Raw genomic sequence first — 20,661 nt, 5'->3', positions numbered from 1 at the left:
TTAATATATATGAATGCAACACCAGTTTTCCAAGCAACCATTGACATAACATTCGCTAGATTTTTTTATATGGAGGGTCAGCTTGTGTACTCCAGATTGAGACCTGTCTCTATAAGCTTATTATCTTCAGTCCCGTTTTCTGGGAACTATATGGGGGTAGTCTCAATGAATATAAGCTCACATATTTCTTGTAAATTTATACGATGATTATAGTTTGTTGTCAGGTGCGGGATTGAGGCAGTTTCAGCTTGAAACTTTAATTTCTCGCTAATTTTACCACACTATACTTCGATTTCTAAATTTCACCAATTTTGAAGAATATTTCAATAATTCTACTTTAAAAAATTGCGCCCCCTAACCAGAAATCCTGGATCCGCCCCTGTTCATGGGCAATAACACACATTGGAGACGCCAGACGAATTCTTTTATATTTATTTAATTATAGATTTTGTCTTGGCGCTCGTTTTTGCTTATTTGAGTTAATTTTCCATCTGTTGTAAGATGTTTTTAGATATAAGGCAAAAAACGCAAAAAATTGGTAAAAATCATCATCAAAGGGCAATTACTCCAATTATGAGTTGGTTGACGGTTTCGACAATTTGTAATTTGTATAACTTATCTTTCTGAACATTTTTGCAATTTAATGTTTCTCTGTATCTTTTAAAGTTTTCAAGATAAAAAGGCAAAAATAAAAACAAAAGAGTAAAATTTGTCATTTAGGGCCATGTGATGAAAAAAATCACACATGTGACAAGGTGAGCTAAAAAAAAAAGAGAGAAAAATAAAAAAAAATATAACGGGGGTGTTCTCAATTTGTCCTAAAGTGTAAGCAGTTACTTGGGGTGGGGGGTTGAACGGCTGCAAGATTTGCTTATCCGACATTGATTTTTACATATATCCACATAGGTAAATCAATTTTTCTCAAATTAAGTTAAGAGGGGGTGTGGAAAGGGGGGGGGTCAGTGAAAAAACTATGTGAATTAAGTTTTTTATCCTTCATTGAACTTTTGATGTCGTCCCTTATTTATCACAATTGAAAATAAAGTTATTTCTGATCACATGATGCGAAGCGGTCTAAGTATAGTTTTTACTGTAATCACTAGCCATGACAGTCAACACTGAGGTTGTGAGTTCGAACCCCGCTGTTGCGGGTGCCCTCGACTCCAATCTTAATTGCCAAGGCTTCTGAGGTTTCCTATCAAAGGTTGGTGGTTTTCTCCGGGTAGTCCGGCTTTCTCCATCAATAAAACCTGGCCGCCACGAAATTGTCTGAAAAGTAGCGTTAAAACACAAAAAATCAAAAATCAAATCGTTTCCATTGTACCATCGAATTTTCATGGTAAAAATGCCTTTCTAGTTTCAGAGGTTAAAACAAAAGCATAATATTTTACTAAATTCAGCATCAGCAAGCCGGGAACGATTATTTGGCTATTTTCAGAAAATCACCAGTTGCGTAGCTAGGTCATTATTAGTCACATTTGATATTGGCACAATAATAATCGTACGAGTTCGTCGACCGGAGTTACAGATTTAACACGTTGTAGATTTTCCGCTTCTATTGACCAGAACAAGGAAAACGTTTTAGGAAATGTAGAAAAGTAAAATAGTTTAACAACTGTTGTAATTTTATGAAGGATGTTTGTAACTATTTGTAATGTTTGTGTAAACAAGAAAACAATTAAGGATATACATGTATATTTTTTATGAATGAACTGTGTCTTTCAGCGACCTATACTAAAGAGACTTTTACCCATATTTGGAATTTATTTCCGTTTCATCATTTTATGAGCGCCCACGTTTTTGAAATACTTCCGACAAATTCTTCCATCTTTTATTCTTGACTTTTGTACTAGAAAAGACTTTTTAGTTGAAATACACGTATTTCATTTTTCTAATTTTCATTGTAACAGCTTCAAATCAATGTCGAATAATCATCTAAAGTAACATGGAGGTTGCGAGCAAACATATTCAGTGAAATCGTTCGACTCATTAATTCCAAACATGTTTAAACTGAATTTTCTGCGTATACCTGGCATACAAAACTAAATATAGACATATAACGTAATGAAAACTTTAAATTCGTATTGATAAATATATATCGGATATAACTTGGATTTCCACTGAGGTAACCATATTTAACTAAACCGGAAGACTTTTACAATAGTTCCGTTTTTCATCTGGAAGTTGGTTACTGTGAACTTTTCTATTTCAAGATCTTATTAAAATGGCTGATGAACCAATTTCAGATGATGAAAGAATAATTCAGAACTTGATAGCGTATTGTGAAGACGTTCCGCTCAAAATATTGAGAGCGACATCGACAAAGCAATTGTCACAACGTCTTGATGTAGAAGGGTTTGTTTTAGGAGAATATAGTAATGACTGGTATGGACTTGCAGAAAGAACGGGATACATGACAAAGGAAATGAGAAAATTTGAACAACATGAAAGTCCAACTACCGCTCTTCTTAACGACTGGAGTACCAGACTAAAGATGTCCCCAACAGTTGACACCTTGTTAAAGTATCTTGTAGAGATACAGAGACCAGATGTTGTGTTGGATAGCGAAAAAAGTATAAGTACGTATTATTTCTATATTGAACTACAACACACACACAAAAACACAAACACACTACTCATACACATTAAAGAAAATCAAATAAGTGTATATTACTTCCTAGTCTGCTGTATTATTCGAATTCTTCATTAGTTTTAAATAGCAGAAGTAGTAAGCGTTTTTCTTTGAGTTTTCACTTGTTGGTGATTGTTTTCTGTACATATGAAATGTCAGTTATTAAGCTGATTAGCAACAATTAAGGCTCATATATAAATAGTTATATATTTTTGTTGTATGTAACTTAAGTTGAACAATCGTTGGTCGATGACAGTTAGATATATATATATATATATTAATGAAAGTATATCATATATATGCCAAACAGATATCAACCCAACAACAAAAAATGTAGAAGTTAAGAAGAGAAAATATGTTATCTACAAAAAATAGCTTATAATTGTCTGTACAATATTCACCCCGATTAGATATTAATTGTGTATGAAAGCATAGGTTTTATAAGATATCTATAACATATAATGCGTATATTTGCATCATATTTATCCTTAGCCTATCCTGAATCCAACCGAGTGCAATTTAATTCACATCATTACCCTAAATGCCTAGCCACTTCAAGTTTTACATAAAATCGAAAGTATTTCCGATTTACTAGTGTAGGTCAAATATGGTGGACTGATTCTGTATGTCTCGGTTTATGATAAGGTGAACTAATAAAATTCATTCTTAATTATTTTTTGTTCAATGTTAATATTAAAATTTAATATCCAAAATCTTATCCTCCAATTTAATATGTTTTTTTATCCAGGAAGTTCCAAACGACATGTTTTCAGGAAGTCGTATAAATTTGATTGTGTCCTATATTTCTTTTGTTACATGTATACCATTAAGGAAGTACATGTGCCATTTAAATTTTACACTAAGCAAACTTAGTTAATAGATTAAATTAGAAATAAACAAGAAGATTGGTATCACATAAACGAATGTTATATGTGTACTTAAATTGAAGTTATTTTTATATTTAAAGTCTATGCAATCTTAATGCCCGCGTCACACTGTCCCGATTTTTATGCCGATGGCAACACGATTATGGAAATTTTCAAAATCGGGACTGATCGTATCCAGATCGGGCTATTCGTAGTGCCATCTTTAACCATCGTAGAACCATCGGCCACTTTTTCTAGCCTTCGGGGACAACTTCGGGAAGGGTTCTAAATTTTTTAACATGTTAAAAATTCCCAAAGGTGCGTCCGATGTTGATGGTTCGTATTCAGTTCGTATCACCATCCTCACCATCGTAATGTCACCGGGAATGCATCTTTGAACATCGTATTGCATTCGTGTTTCCATCGTTTCCATCGGGCAGTTTTGACATTACGATGTCTACACGAATGAATCACGAAGCTACCCGAAGGTCTTACAATGGCAACACGACTTCGTAAAGACCTCGTAATCACGTCGTGTTGCCATCGAATAAAAGTACGAAGGCGACAAGATGGAACTACGACGGCAATGAATTCAGCTAAATGCAAGTTAATTTTCGCACTAAAATACATTTAAAGTGCCATGCGCGATATGCACTGGTCAGTCTAATACGACAGTTAAGAAAGACGTTCACAAAACATGGAGCTCATATCATATGATTCTATGAGAACAAGAAAGGCGACAGCGTTGTTTCTATTTATTCAAATGGAACAAGAAGAGCAGCTATTACAGGCTCAGGATTTACTTTTACAAGTAAAATATTATTTTTTGTCAATTTTTCATATCAAGTAACATAATGAAAATCATAAACGCGCCTCGTACACCAACACTACAGGTACACGTATATAGGGAAACCAACTTTTTCTTCATTATTCTGATTTTTTATGTATCGTCTGAGTTGTCGTCACACGAATGTTTACTCCATAACCGTTTTGTTTTCTATATGTCATATTTTGCCGCATTTGTTGCTTTCCCCAACATCCTTCCTTTTGTCTCTATTATTATGATATTCTCCTGGAAAGAGCTCTTTTTGAATAAAAGGGATCAACGAACCCATTACCTTACCTTTAAGACAGATCAGTAAATATGGGCATAATTATGGGTGATTATTCAGACTAGTGCACACATTTTACAGTTCAAACCAGGCAATGCCGAGCGTGGCATCCCCTCGTATGTAACATATTGGGGACAAATATGGACACTATATTTGTATATGACACATGCAGAAAATGGTAAATTGAATATGCATATTTGATATATAAACTATTTTTTTAGAAATCAACAAAAACATTCAGTAACTGGAAATACCTTTAATATTGTCTTTAGAACAAGCAGGTAAAAAAATGAGCAACCAATTTCCTGTGTATTATGCTATTTCAAGGAGAAAAAAACAAGTCAATCTGCATGACCTTGACCTTTGGCCTTGAACGTAAAAAAGGTCAGATCATTACAAGGAGGAACAATATACCAAATGTGGTTAAAATCTTTTGAATCATATGATATGAGCTCCATGTTTTGTGAACGTCTTTCTTAACTGTCGTATTAGACTGACCAGTGCATATCGCGCATGACACTTTAATTGTATTTTAGTGCGAAAATTAACTTACATTTAACTGAATTCATTGCCGTCGTAGTTCCATCTTCGTACTTTTATTCGATGGCAACACGACGGGATTACGAGGTCTTTACGAAGTCGTGTTGCCATTGTAAGACCTTCGGGTAGCTTCGTGATTCATTCGTGTAGACATCGTAATGTCAAAACTGCCCGATGGAAACGATGGAAACACGAATGCAATACGATGTTCAAAGATGCATTCCCGGTGACATTACGATGGTGAGGATGGTGATACGAACTGAATACGAACCCTCAACATCGGACGCACCTTCGGGAATTTTTTAACATGTTAAAAAATTTAGAACCCTTCCCGAAGTTGTCCCCGAAGGCTAGAAAAAGTGGCCGATGGTTCTACGATGGTTAAAGATGGCACTACGAATAGTCCGATCTGGATACGATCAGTCCCGATTTTGAAAATTTCCATAATCGTGTTGCCATCGGCATAAAAATCGGGACAGTGTGACGTGGGCATTACGAAGCACGATATAAATGATACTGGCATAGGATTGTCAAGGGTGGTTATTATCATACTATCAAAACATAGTGTTGCCCCTCTCCCAATATTGAAAGTGTGGCGGATTTTCCTCCATGTCCCCACACTTTTTGGCTCAAAGAAATTTGATTGAATATAAAAACTTAAATACTAGTATACTCTATATAAAATACCAGTGACCGCTGTGAATAGTAAACTTGGAGTTGATAGGAAATAACAAACACAAGTTATTTCTAGTATATATATGTTCACATTATACAGTAAAACACAAAAATAATCGAAATTAATGGGGGATGGGACCGGATTTTTGGAAAAAAGGGGGAAGGCTACAAAAATATTCCTGTACCCAAATACCTATGGTGTAGAGCTCATAACAAATACGTTACCTCATGGTAAGGGTTGCACTGTTGTTTAACAGTATTCAAGGTATAATACACTTATGAAAAGTTTTGGTCACCATTACAAATATTACAAATAACAAATTTTAAAAGTAATTATCACTTCATTCTTTTTATTTTTTGGAACATTTGGCCAAAATATATTCTACTTTTTTTGGCATGACAAAATTTTGTAATTATTGGTATAAAGGGGAAGGTTTAATTACCCGTGTTTCTGATATATTTTTTCATATATCAATTGTCTTATTGACGGATTTGTCAATATTTCAGGAAGAGATGTAGAGCATTCTAAACAACCAGCTCGTGCTCCATTGCCACCAAAACCAAAGGTACCAGGTAAGACGTAGTATCATTTTAATTATATCCTGGATAAAATGACTATCAAATGAGGAAAAAAGTGTTTCTGTAGCAAAAAGACGATGAAAAATTATATCTGAAATGTTTAAAAAGAAATGAAAAGATGTTTGTATTGTGCTTTTACCTCACCTGGCCTAAAACGCAGAATAATCTATTCCCATCACTTGACGTCCGTCGTTTGAGTTGCCAGTTGACCTCGTCGGTATCTTTCACAAAAATCTTCTCTGAAATTACATGGCCACAATGACCATTGGCGTGTCTATTTCATAAAAAATCTCCCATTTTACAGCCTGTCGACCAAAATGGCTGACATACCTAAAAATAGAGCATTTAAGTATTTATCATTGATTTCCCTAAAACGTCAATTTAATTGGGTTCGTGTTGCTCAGACTTTGATTGTCTATGTTCAACTTGTGCATTGTGTACTATTGTTTGTCTATTGGTCTTTTTTCTTTTTTAGCCATGGCGTTATCAATTTGTTTTTAACTTATACGTTTGAATGTCCTTCTGGTGTCTTTCGCCTCTCTTCATGGCCCTTGCATAGTACTGAAATTGTGGAAATTGTATCTGGGAAAATCATGAGGCCTTTTTTGTTTCGTTTAAATGCTTTTCTTATTAGAGTATGCCGTAATAAAACATATTACTTTTTATTAGTACTGTTAAATGAAACATTTTATTTTCTTTCTATTTTGAAGAAAGTGACAGGTACGATGCTTTCGTTGTTTATGGTAATACAGAACGAGATATCCAGTTTATGAAAGATATGGTGCACATTTTAGAAGGAGAAGATCATAATATAAGGTTATATGTTCCTGGTAGGGACGATCTCGCTGGCGATGAGAAATATGTAGTAACAGCAGAAATGATTGCTAACAGGTAACATTACTTGTAAAGGTATTTGTATAATTGTTTTAAGATCTTTTACGAATAACAACAAGCATCCCGGTTGATCCCGATTACAAAGATGGCCGACTTGGCTGAAATTAAAATATAGGGGTAACATGCAAGTTGTGTCTATTATTTTGAAAACCGTTATAAATAGAGAAATCTGGCATGAACGGAAATGTTCAGAATGCTGAACTCTACAAATTGAGTCAAAGTTTGCTGATATAGCCAGTAGACTGTCACTCTTTATAGGAGTATTAGCCGGCCTTAAATGAAGATTTTTAAAACCCTCTTTTGTGTTTTGAGCAAAAACTTAAGAAGATAGAGAAAAACTAGAAATTCTCAAATGATCAGTAATAGAAGATTAACAAACTAGAAATTCTCAATGATCAGTAATAGAAGATTAACAAACTAGAAATTCTCAATGATCAGTAATAGAAGATTAACAAACTAGAAATTCTCAATGATTAGCAATAGAAGATTAACAAACTAGAAATTCTCAATGATCAGCAATAGAAGATTAACAAACTAGAAATTCTCAATGATCAGTAATAGAAGATTAACAAACTAGAAATTCTCAATGATCAGTAATAGAAGATTAGCAAACTAGAAATTCTCAATGATCAGTAATAGAAGATTAACAAACTAAAAATTCTCAATGATCAGTAATAGAAGATTAACAAACTAGAAATTCTCAATGATCAGCAATAGAAGATTAACAAACTAGAAATTCTCAATGATCAGTAATAGAAGATTAACAAACTAGAAATTCTCAATGATCAGTAATAGAAGATTAACAAAACAGGGATTCTAATCATCATTCCCGTCTATAATGTTAGAGAGTGTCATTTGTTTAATATGTGCATAGACCAAGGTGATAGACTCGGGCTCTTTAGAGCCTTTAGTCTGTTTAACTAGAAATAGAGGGAAACATGTTATAATAAAAAAAAATTCCCTAATTGTATGAATAATACGAGATGTAGGGTAAAGACTTATGTTTCTCGTTATTGTTTATCATTGCAGATGTCGGAGAGTTATAGTGGTACTGTCTAGAGGATTCGAGGACAGCGAAGATTGTGATTTCGCATTAAAATTAGCACAGTCCTTATCACCAGGTAGGAATTGTTTACTGTTATTTCTTCTTTTATATTTTATTTTTTTAAGGTTAAAACGTTAAACATATTTTGAAGTATAGCTTATTAGACTTTGTGATATTTTCAAATTCTACTAGCTTCATTGACTCGAAATTTGATCCTGAGAGTAAAATGAATTTAGAAGAGAGTTATGATTTTAAACAGTTATGAGCACGACGTTCCCTATAACAGTTATTGAATATTTATAATAATCAGAAAAGAACAACAGGAGATGTGTAAAACTCCGACCAATGAAATAGTTAAATAACAATACCTAAATTGCCAAAAAATATCTAGACATTAAAAAGTGGTTACAAAAGATGCGATGATAAATTCGAAGTTAAAAAGGGGGAGGGCAATCCAATCACCAAATATTTGTGTTACAGACAGATATGAGAAGTAAATGTACTTATTCCTCTCAGTATTACTTTAATTATTTAAATATTTAGTTAAAGGAGATAGAGGATTTAACGTCCCGACAGCAATAGAATAAAATACATTGAAATGAAAAACTGGAAATCATTATTTCTTTTGGGTTTTAGTTTTGCTTAAAAGATATTCATAACTGGTTGGTTTTATTTTCAATTTTAGGTGCAAAAACAAAACGTATTATACCAATATTATTAGACAATGTAAAAATTCCACTTATATTGAACTTTGTGGGTACAGTTAATTTTACAAACCCCATGCAACGAGAATGGGTTTGGCCCCGAGTAGCCGCCACTATCAAGTGCCCTCTCGTCCCAAGTATACAGGATTGGCAGTGTACAATTGATGACTTAAAGAATATGAAATATGACAGTAAGCATGTGCAACATCTGTTGTATGGAATTGGTGTTGCATGTCAAGAATTTCCACCCGAAGAAGAAGAAGAAGAAAAGAAAGGAAAGAAAGGAGAAAAGAAGAAGAAAACTGGATGAAGAATGTGTCAATGTATTTAGATTTAATTGAAGATCGATGTTTGTCAGAAAAATCTGATACAGACGTGTATCCGTCCATTTATCACTTAGAGATCATTAAAGAAATCCAAACATCCAAATGGATGTGTTATAACACGTGTAGACCCATACAGGAACTGTCGACTCTTGTGTGGAATGAAAGACTACTTATGTGAATTTAACTCATATATTATAGTTGAATATTTTACCGTTCAGATTTTGTACGATATAAATATATAACGTTTCATTGTTATTTTTGTATATTGGTTATTAAGAATGAATACTGTTTTTTTTTTATAAATAAAGATGTTATAAAAACATTGCACTGTAAAATTTTAGTGGTTGTGCCAATTTCTCAGAAACTATAAGCAATATCTAAACTAGATTTAGTGTTTGTAATTATTGTAAGGCGGACATATAAAAAAAGGTGATGTATGATTGCCAATGAGACAATCAAAACAAGTAACCAAATGACACCGAAATTAGCATCTTCAGGTCACAGTTCGACCGTCATCAATGAGCAAGACCCATACATGTCTGTCTGGCAGGGTTCATCTGACCTCGAACTTATTTTTATGGTCATTGGTCATGTTCATTTTGCGTAATTTTCTTTCTCTCATATTAAAGGCTAACTATATAAGGTGTATGGAATGATCGTAACATGAATGGTAATTTTTACTTTGATCTTCGAGTGGTTAACTTCTACGCTATTCGTGAATCAAATACGTTAAGTCGTAAAAGGCGTGCTAAATGTAACTTGTAAAGTGTACATGATTAATATTTCTGTCTGACGGGTATAACCTGACTTTGACTTAATTTAAAAGGATCATTGGTGATGTCAAGTTTTTGTGATACTTGTAGTAATACCTTCATATTACAGACTTTAGACAAGATCAATCGCAATACGTAAAGCAGGCGAGACATCTCAGCGTTTGCACTCTTGTTACTTTATACATGTTTGAATTCCAAGAAAATTGTTTTGTAATTGCACTTGTGCATACTCTAAATTGAAAGGCTGGTGTATTTCTAGTAAAATTAAAATGGGGATATGTTTCTTTTTTTATATTTCATTTGTTTGAATCTACGTTGTTCCTCTCTATTACTTGTCAGTGACTGTTTAGGTCGTCCTGATTAACTATTAGTATAATTATACATGCTTTTTATTCATGTCCTTCTGTGGATGAGTTAGCAAACCAACAACAATTGTTAAGCAAAACATAAAATTCAGGCATTCAGAGTTTCCAAATTATGTATTCCATACTCAAACTGGACCTCAAAATACAATCAAACAATAAACATTGTCAAGAAAAGATATGAAATGAAATAAGTTTTCACTAATCAATTAATCATATTGGCTATAAAAAAGTTCTAAGTAACTGCGAGTACTCTCAGATCTGTATACCTAAAAAGTCTTTTGTTGTTGGGCTATATAAGTACCCTGCCACGTCCATTCTGTGTTATTAGATGTATTCCTGTTTTGCATCCATCTGATGAGTTAAGCCCTTTTTAACTGATTTTTATAGATTTTTCATTGATAATCATACCACATCTTCCTATTTATAATATATGTTTGAGACCTCATATAGCACCCGTCCCATTTAGCCTGAAATAAAAGTGTACAGTAAATATTTTTCGTAAGTTCATTCTAGAACACACACAAGAAAAGAGTTAGGGTCAATATCTCGTGTATTTGATTCACTGATAGGACTAACATCAAATAGTTGTCAGTGGTGAAGAAGTAGACTTAAAAGTGGGGTCAATCTTCTGAACGGATCAGCAACATTTCGTTATGCTCATATAAATGGACGAGTTTAAGCGTTTTACTTTTAATCTGAAATTTTAATAACTATGCTCTTTACATAGAAAAAGGGATTTCCCCAATGCGTTCGTGACATTTAATTTCCTCTTTCTTAGTACTATACGTTTATTTCCACACAAAAAAGCTGAATGGGCTAAAAATAAAATCATTTGACAAACAGGCTTTGAAAATTTAGTCAAAATGCATGCTTCCAAAATGTTATATGGGAACTTAAACATGTTTGTAGATGGCAGCAACATAAAAAACTTTGACATTTCTGGATTACCCCAAAATTTCATTTATGTTCACAGAAATAATAAAATGTACAAGTATTTGATTCATAAAGTCATTGTAAAACAATTTTCAAGATTTCATACAACATTTTGGAAGCAAACTTTACAAACAACTGAGATTGGCAATTTTGTAAAATATTTTATTTCAAATGTTTTGATTGGTCTAACTGTGCTATTTTGGAAAATAAAAGATTTTCTCCCGCCAAGACAATTTGTGTCAAAAAGTAGTTTAGCCCAAAAAGTCATATACGACATTTTGGAAACCCAGTGAAGATATATATGATAAAGCCATTATCACGATTCACGCCAAACGTTGGATAGTCGAGATCCACGCATCAGCGTCGCTACGTTTTTTGTTTATAACAATATCTTTACCGGGATAGGTTTGTAATTATAACAATGGGTACATATATAAAGAATAGTGGTTAACAGTAGTTAAAATGACCGTGGAAAATATACTCCGTATAAAACGATAACATTTTCTCAAATTAAATGACCACCATTTCTCACCCTGAAATTATATATCATGCAGTTGCTATGATCTTTCGGAATGTACGTTTAGTCTGTTATTAATTTTGAATTTTCAATGTACAGCTAAGTTATCCGTGCATGGTGAGTGTTCCTACTGTGGCCTGAACTACAGGGAGAAATCAGTATGAATATAAGAAAAACCCAAATCATCACCATGATTACTTGCAAGTTTTACCTGGTGTCACTGGTAGAGCAGAAACAGCTGAAATATAGAACTCCGAGTCTGATTCGTGATGTTCAATTGAAAAATAAAGGGCCGAAAATAAAATAAAGAATAGAAGAGATTTAAAACATTAAAATAAAGAACAGAAAAGACCCATATTCGGACCCTTCTTCTTGTATGTGTAAGGTTTATTATTAGGTTTAAAAAAGGATTTTACCATCCAGGAAGTAAATGTAATCGGGGTATGTCCCTAAATTATCTTTTACCTGACAAGGAAGTTCTTGTTAGTTATTTAAACCTATTACAAAACACTGTCTTACAATCTACAATGAGATTAATAAATATAGGCCGCAACTTTTAAGATTCCAAAATAACATAATCAAGGCCGTAACTAGGCATTTTATTATAGTGAGGCAAAAATAAATGAGCCGAGCGAAGCGAGGCGAAAAATTGTTTTGAGGGTATGAAATGAATGGTGTAAAATCCTGCATTCTAGGCATTTTTAGAGAGTTTGATAATGTTTTGAATTTGGACACTTTTTATATAAATTTTTCATATTTTAAGACTTTTACTAACACCAACAACTTTATTTAAATTTATATGTAAGATAATCATCCAAATATCACTGATTTGAGTCTGCTGCCAGAACATAGAACAAACATTGATTCAGTAGAGTTTGCCAAATTTTTCTATTGCCGGTTCAGTCAAATCGTTTCAGAATCATAATTTGGTCTACTGGTATCCTTATCGCGATGAACATGGAGCATGGCAAGACCGCACAATCTCTCGCCACTCATGCGTGCTCTTTTCCAAGTTTTCAGTCGTTTCAGGGCAGTCTGTGTTTCTAAAGGTAGCACATTATCATCAACACAATGATCAATGTCTTCTTCCAATTCCTTCTCCATCAGCAATTCGGTAGCAGCATCGGTAGTAACAGTTTTGTTTGCAAAAGGGAATTAAGCTTTCCTGTAAGAACCATCATACAGTCGCAGTTTCAAAATATTCAACTCGCTTTATGCTGACAAAGAGTAGACAAACTAGGGATAGAATGAGATAAGATACAGGTATATGATTATATCTATAGAGTAAGTATATCTGGTATGGGTACAGGGGAAATTGGACTGGAGTTTTTGACGTTTACATGTAGGTCCGTAATTTCCAATTATTTCTGGAAATAGTTGGTGGTATTTTAGTTCCAGAATCTATAAATTTAGGGGTTAGGGTCTGGGGTGTCCGATTCCGAAACCCCGAATATAAAGAAACGAAATTCCGTAGTCCCGAATAAGTAAAGACAAAATCCTGTGTTAAAGGTTCTACCATTCGATCCTCAATAATATCAAATTGGAATATGGGATATTCTTTAAGGTTAAAGAAACATGGATAAAAACTAATCCATGGATGTTTCATATTATTTATATTTTATTTATCTGTAAAGAGTAAGATTAAAGTTCGTGAAATGAATACGCAGACAGGACTGCTCCCTTGCGATGCCCAGTACTTGATTTGTCAAAAGTTGGTGAAACGGAGAAATGAATACGCAGACAGGACTGCCCCCTTCCGAAGACCAGTACTTCATTTGTTAGTCTACTTATCGTTTTTGGATAGCACTAATGAAGTTATATGCAATACTCAAACTCTGTTCACCAAAAAACTAGTTTACTAGAATTATTCCTTATTTACCTTCAGTGTCGCTTTTCCTTTTTCTGCAAGAGCCTGTTTTTAACTAGAGATCCATTATGATTATCGTTACTAGGTTAATATAATCGAGAAACATCACCCGTGAGATGCTGAGTTATATCCAGGAAGAATAGTTTAAAAGGAATGATGACAAGTTATAGAAATCAAGGTTGAGACAGAACAACAAACGACTATTATATTTATATATATGTATAAAAAAAATCAGTGTCGAAATTTTAGTGAGGCAATTGCCTCACTTGCCTCAAGGGTAGTTACGGCCTTGATAATAAGGACAATAAGATAAAACAATGATAACTTCAATGGCGAACAAGCACCAATCATGTGAATCTGGAATATTGAAACACGTTTGAATTAATTTAGAATTAAACTTAAGATTTGAATACAAATCTTAACAAAGAGAGATAGGGTCAATTATTGGTGTTTATTAATTTGAAAATCGTTTTTATTTCTTACCAACATTTTCAAATATGGTATATAGCATTATTAGATCTAATTACTGTACTTGTATTAACGACACCGCTAAAATGTATGTATTAACATTCAGAACAAAGAGTTCTTAACCATATGAAAGTATAAACAATTTGTGAGTCCGGATCGTTTTTTTTTCTATATTTATTTACCTTAAGCATAAAGGATCAATGCAAAGAATTTAAAAGTCGAGCTATAGCACCAAAATGGACTTAAAAAGAGACAAAACCCTTGAGACAAAACCATTTTAAACCAACTGTGCTCGATATCATTTAACCGTAGTTTCATAAGCTATCAATTTGGATATATTTAGACTAATCTACTATATTCACCCTAACATATACAGCGATATAACTATTAACAGTACTATAGGAAAGAATTAATAGACTAATAGTTTGTCGTAGCTTTTTTGATATTATTATTTAAATTCTAGGAATTACATTTTTACAATGTTTGGTCAGGTTGTCTCTTTTACTGTTAGAAATCAACTAGAAGGTATATATTTTCTAAAGTATCAGTCCTTAATGCATATTAGTTAATGTTTTTGACATTTTTTCATGATTGGCATAAGCTTTTTCTTACCTTACCTGTTGCATATAAAGATAATAATTGTGTTCATGCGACATTCACACACGGGAAAATAAGTTGTATATGGTTTTACTCTATTTTTTTCATTTTTCCCCCATAAATATATAGATTTGATGTTAAAGTTTGACTACCTGTAGAAATCTTACTAAAAACGGGATATTGCATTGCAAATGTTTAAGATGATGTTGTGTATAAAGCTCGTAAGTTAAAACACGGTCATTGTAAATTTATTGGTGAGTTGAATAGAAATATACTAGAAGGTTTTAGAATCATATTCAAAACAGTGTGGCTGTGGCCTGGGACAGATTAGGTGAACGTTTGTCTGTAACGATCACTGCTCACTACTTACTTATTATAGAATTTAAACTGTGGGGTAACCAAAGGTTCTTAACGCCTTCAATAAAAAAAAATTAATCAGGAATAACCTTTATGTTTTGATTTATATTATTGATATAAATCATAACATCGTGTTATTCCTGATTAATTTTTCGAATAACTTCATTTAGGTGTTGAGAAACTTTGGTGACCCCACAGTTTAAGTGTCTTTAACAAGTACATAGTGAGCAGTGGTCGTTACAGACAAACTTTCACATAATCTGTCCCAGTCAATGGGATAATCTAGGTCGTCAATCAATGGCCACAGCCACACTGTTTTGAATATGATTCTAGTTAAATCCACAGCTGCACCTTAATCAATATCTAATAAATCATTAAACATATGTTAGTGGCCGTTTTGAACTTCCAGTAACTGAGGTAGAATTGATGTTCCATGTACAATTCACTGTGACTCTATGATTAAGAACAGCAACAAAAACAATGTTTTGCTTCTTTCGTGAACGTGATGTGACGTTGCGTCCTAAAAATTTAAAAATGTTATTTTTTTTTTGCACTAAAACTGATTTTATTTTCAATACTTTAATACATAACTTGAAAGTTGCTGTCTATAAAATTGAGAATGGAAATGGGGAATGTGCCAAAGAGACAACAACCCGACCATAGAGCAGACAAATGTATTTAACTGGATCACCATCTTGTCGAATACTTTATATTTTGGAATTTCACAAGGTCAGGTTTTTCTCAGACTGCTTTAAAATATGATGTCTACACTAAATCCATAATTGGTATACTGATTGATATATTAAGTTATGAAAAACACGCTAAACGAAACTCCAACATTGTTTTATACGCTTTATATATAAAAGTTTGCATGAGTTAACATTAGATTTAAAACACTTATTTCAAGTAAAGAGTCAGTCGTGCCCTCCTCATTCTACAAGATAACGATTTCTTTATTAACAACATTCATAATTTACAAGGCACCAAGTGTTCTGAAATGATATCCGAAATAGTACAAAATGAATTATTCCCACTCAATCACAAAAGGAAATCATTAAGCAATTGTAAAATGTTCATTAATGATATCTGATTTATGATTTAAATCATATCGTTTTTTATTTCCTATGAGTCAAAGTTGGAAGTTCTTACAATAAATTGCAAAACTGATAATAACTGAATAGTTTCTTATTGTAATCTATTATATAATCATATGTATAGGCTTCTCTAGTTGAGAGTTGTCGGATTGGCAATCATACCTACCAATAGTACGAGTCACTGTTTTTTCTCAATATGATTAACTAGTTTCATAACAGCATTGGTTAAAACGTCAATCTTTTCATTTTGTTGGCGTATATTTTCATTTTGGTTCTGAATAGTTGCAATCTGTTCATCGATTTTCCTTTCCTGACCACCCATTATATTTTTCAATTCTTCTTCAATTTCTCCTCTTGTTAGAGTCTGATTTCTTCGAAGATTGAGAATTGTACTTTCTTTCTCTGCAATTCTATCTTCGAGCTTCTCTATCTCTTTTGTAAGTTGTTCCTTTTCTTCGCCAATAGCGACAACAAAATTTTCTTTCATTCTTTGAATCTCGCCACTCATGTGATTGCTTTCTTTAATGGTCATTTGTAGTTCCTTCTCTTTCCTTTGTAATTCACTTTCTCTCTTTTCAATGACAAGTGACTTGGTATCAACTTCTTTTTCAAGATCGTCCTTCTTCTGAGAAAGATCTTCCAACTCCTTTCCAACTGCTGAAATATATTCATCTTTTTTAGAAATTTTGCCTTGCAACTCTTTTCTTAGAAGCCGCATAGCTTGTTTTTGATCGCTTTCAGTGGTCTTCAGGTTCTCAGCTAGTCTTTTTTTGTCCTGTTTCAGTTTTTGTAACTCATATTCTCTCTCCTCTAATGTGAGTTGGAGACGCTTTATTTCATTTTTAAGGTTTCCCACCAACGATTTTTCCTTTGATAATCGATTCAGAATTGAAAGGGAATTCACCTAACAAACGAAAAAAAGTTAAGTTGAATTGTTTAATGAACAAACGTAGTTAGCCTGGACAGACAAAAGTTTCTACTGAAAAATATGAAGTTGACAGGAGAAAACTTGTATTCAACGTGTATTAAAATGTTTTAGATTAATCCTATAGTATTTTTCGTGTCCAGTTGTATTTACAAAGAAGACTGAAACTTGCATCTTATCTATTGTCATTTTCAATATTTTGATGATCAATAAGCTAATAAGCTAAAAAACTTGGACTTTTTAGAATAAACACTCAAATCAGAGATTAATTTATTATGAAAAGCTTTTCAATTATTCATAAATTGAAATCAGCTTCTCGGTGTAGTATGGTAACGCACATACTCAGGAATTTTTTTTGCTGAATTTTAGTTCCATTGCAAAAAATAGATACACTAAAAGTGAAAACATTTGAAAAATATGATTAGGAACATGGGCAAGTTAATATTTTGGACTTAATAATCATCAGAAATTGATCCAGTAATATCTCTAATCTTACCCGTTCATCATACACCAAAGTCAGCTGTTTTGCTAGTTCACTGTTCTTGGTTTCCTCAAGTGCGCAAATGAAACTCTTTAAAACCTGAATATTGTTGTTTTCGCAGTGTCTAGTCACAACCTTTATCAGCTTACTAAATTTGATGTCAGCAACCTTCTTTTCTAGAAGAGATTTCTTCTCATCATCAGACATAGTATTTGTTTCGATAAACTTCTGAACAACATCGTGAATACCAACAATTTTTCTTGACATATCACCGATAAACTGTTTAGAAAACAATTCTTGTACCAGTTCGTCCTCCAATTGGTAATCAGAACTATCTGTAAGATATTTTACAGATATTTTATCCATAAAAAACAATACCTGTCGTCTCATACCATTCTTGCCAGCATAACTTGATAATAATTACTTAGGCAACTCACCAAGGGTCTGGGACTTCATAATGTCTGAAGTGGATCTAGGTCAAAATTTACTTATCGGTTGGAACCAATGTCCACGGGTGGTGAAAACGTTTTAAAATTTAAGAAAACAGATGTGTTGTGGTTGCCAATGAGACAACTCTTCAACAAAGCTATTTGAAGAGATTTGAGATAAAAAATAATTGATTCATTGTCAAATTTTACGGATCATGACATACTATACGGACTTCATATACAGGAGTGTGCTCCTTACACAGAAACTGATCCAACAAAGTTATTAGGAGGGAAGATTAAAAATGACACTCCGTATATTTTAAAGACACCATCATGAATTGGTTGATCCGTACGATGTGTCTTTGTCTAAACTAACTAAGGACATTTTTACAACGTCTTAGATCGTGGTTTACTATTACGTTGTCTGGTCTTTTTAGTACCGAATGTGACCTATTCCCGATTGTGACTGTTTTGCTGAATGTGAATTCGCATTGCTTTAAACCCGTTTTATGTTTTATTTGTTATACTGATCGGATATTGTTAAATATCTTATCGTTTGTAGTTGTTCTTCTAACTTTTTTAATTTTTATTCGTGTGTGAAGGATAATTAATCACCAAGTTCATTTATAATATTAAATGTTGGGGCAACTACTATTACACGATGTATTTGGTTCACAGTTTGATTTAGAAGAAGTACAGACAAAGCTAGATAATACAATAAAATTTTCTTACTACTAACACAATTATATTATAATAGAATACATCAATTATTATTGCAAACCTTATCTTGAATTGTATCCTATTTCTTTTAATTTTTCTTTTTTTAGAAATTTACATGTGACGTTACTTTTGTGTGTCGATCATACAATGCTGTGCTGACCTAGGTTGTTTTAAGTGTTCGTTTTTATTCTGTGTTGACATGTATACCACTTATATATGGTCAATTTAATAAATTTACTGTTTTCAAAAGTAATTTCTTATCCCAGGCAGATAACCTAAGTCGTATTTGGCACAACTTTTTATGCCCCACCTACGATAGCAGAGGGGAATTATGGTTTCTAGTCTGTGCGTCCGTCTGTTCGTTCGTCTGTTCGTCCGTCCGTCTGTGCATCCGTCCAATCAACTTCAAACTTAGTATACATGTTCCCTATGATATGATATTTCTAATTTTTATGCCAAATAAGATTTTTGACACCAAGACCCCCATTTTACGGTCCAATGAACATATGAAAGTGCAAGTTTCATGTTAAAGTTTTTGGTCAAAGTAGTTTTTGAGGAAGTTGAAGGCCAATCAACTTGAAACTTATTACACATGTTCCTTATGATATGATCTTTTAATTGAAATGCCAAATTAGATTTTTATCCCTATTTCAGGGTCCCCTGAACATAGAAAATGATAGTGCGAGTTTGGCATCCGTGTTCTGTGGACACATTCTTGTTTGAATTTGGGTCATCAATGCACTTCATCTTTGTTTGGTTTTCTTTACTATTTTGACATGAGTGCACAGGTGAGTCTTAAGTGGACGAAACGCGCATTTATTTGTATTGAAGTCCTGTCATGTGATTATGTCATTTTAGTGTTATAACTAACATTGCAATGAAAGCGGGAGGTTTGGATAGCCACAAAACCAGGTTCAACCAACCATTTTTTCTTAAAATGTCCTGTACCAAGTCAGGAAAATTGTAATTGTCTTCTTTTAGTTTGGTTCTTTGTGTGTTGCATTGTATTTTTTTTTTTTTTTTTTTTTTTTTTTTTTTTTTTTTTTTTTTTTTGTACTTAGTATTATTTCTGTTTCGTTGTTTTTTCACTTATATTTGGTGTTTCCCTCGGTTTTAGTTTGTAACCCGGATTTGTTTTCTCTCAATTGATTTATGACTTTCGAACAGCGGTATATTACTCTTGCCTTTATCTATGTTGCTTCTTGCCATATTTGTTTTAGTTCATTGGTGTAATAGACAGTAATATAACATTTTATTATTTCTATCAAATACAGGAAGCATCATAGTTGCTCACAGAAGACTGCTGGAAATAGTGTCCCCTTGTTTTTGAGTATGAGGTGTATTCATCTTTTGCTCTTTGTTCTCTTTTTCTGTGTTTAGAGAAAGCAATTATGTTTTTACTTACCCGAGGCCATTTCATTCTTGTCTTGTGATCTGAAAAACAAATTATTACTATATATAAGCAGACTATAATATACAATTAAATTGAGAACGGAAATGGGGAATGTGTCAAAGAGACAACAACCCGACCATATAACAGACAACAGCCGAGGGCCACCAATGGATCTTCAATGCAGTAAGAAACTCCCGAATCTTATAACTTGCATTAAATTTTTATGACGGTGAATTTTCTTGTCAATAGTTTTAACAAGTGTAAGCCGTTTACATCATTTTTCTTACACCCTGTATGTCATCATATCGCATCTAGGTGATGTGACTGGTTTTTGTGCAATATAATGCCAAACAGACTTTTGAGCACGAAG

At 33.1% G+C, this 20,661-nt stretch overlaps 2 protein-coding genes across 2 annotated transcripts; one reads left to right on the top strand and one right to left on the bottom strand.

Moving 5' to 3' along the window:
* Window positions 1-1,020: 1,020 nt before the first annotated feature.
* Window positions 1,021-9,656, top strand: LOC139512712 (myeloid differentiation primary response protein MyD88-like). Its single transcript, XM_071300576.1, has 6 exons — window positions 1,021-1,276; window positions 1,379-2,579; window positions 6,333-6,398; window positions 7,115-7,295; window positions 8,328-8,419; window positions 9,029-9,656. Exons 2-6 carry the CDS (start codon window positions 2,225-2,227, stop codon window positions 9,355-9,357), a joined length of 1,023 nt encoding a protein of 340 aa, XP_071156677.1. The 5' UTR covers window positions 1,021-1,276; window positions 1,379-2,224; the 3' UTR covers window positions 9,358-9,656.
* Window positions 9,657-16,522: 6,866 nt separating this feature from the next.
* On the bottom strand, window positions 16,523-20,313 carry LOC139510975 (uncharacterized). The gene is made up of 3 exons (XM_071297536.1): window positions 20,304-20,313; window positions 17,766-18,085; window positions 16,523-17,248 (listed from the first exon to the last, which is right to left on the bottom strand). The coding sequence occupies exons 1-3, from the start codon at window positions 20,311-20,313 to the stop codon at window positions 16,523-16,525; spliced, it is 1,056 nt and encodes a 351-aa protein (XP_071153637.1).
* Between the last annotated feature and the right edge of the window lie 348 nt (window positions 20,314-20,661).

This window comes from Mytilus edulis, chromosome 2, assembly GCF_963676685.1.
Source record: "Mytilus edulis chromosome 2, xbMytEdul2.2, whole genome shotgun sequence".
Taxonomy (NCBI): domain Eukaryota; kingdom Metazoa; phylum Mollusca; class Bivalvia; order Mytilida; family Mytilidae; genus Mytilus; species Mytilus edulis.
Note: the sequence above shows the minus strand (reverse complement) of the source record. Positions and strands in the feature narration are given on the sequence as shown.

Bases quoted from the DNA above. Each gene is read 5' to 3' on its own strand.
- LOC139512712 (XM_071300576.1), top strand. From the start codon at position 2,225: ATGGCTGATGAACCAATTTCAGATGATGAAAGAATAATTCAGAACTTG. The intron at 7,296-8,327 runs GTAACATTACTT...TTATCATTGCAG, and splicing joins GCAGAAATGATTGCTAACAG to ATGTCGGAGAGTTATAGTGG. The intron at 8,420-9,028 runs GTAGGAATTGTT...TTTCAATTTTAG, and splicing joins AGCACAGTCCTTATCACCAG to GTGCAAAAACAAAACGTATT.
- LOC139510975 (XM_071297536.1), bottom strand. The intron at 17,249-17,765 runs GTAAGATTAGAG...TTCGTTTGTTAG, and splicing joins CTTTGGTGTATGATGAACGG to GTGAATTCCCTTTCAATTCT.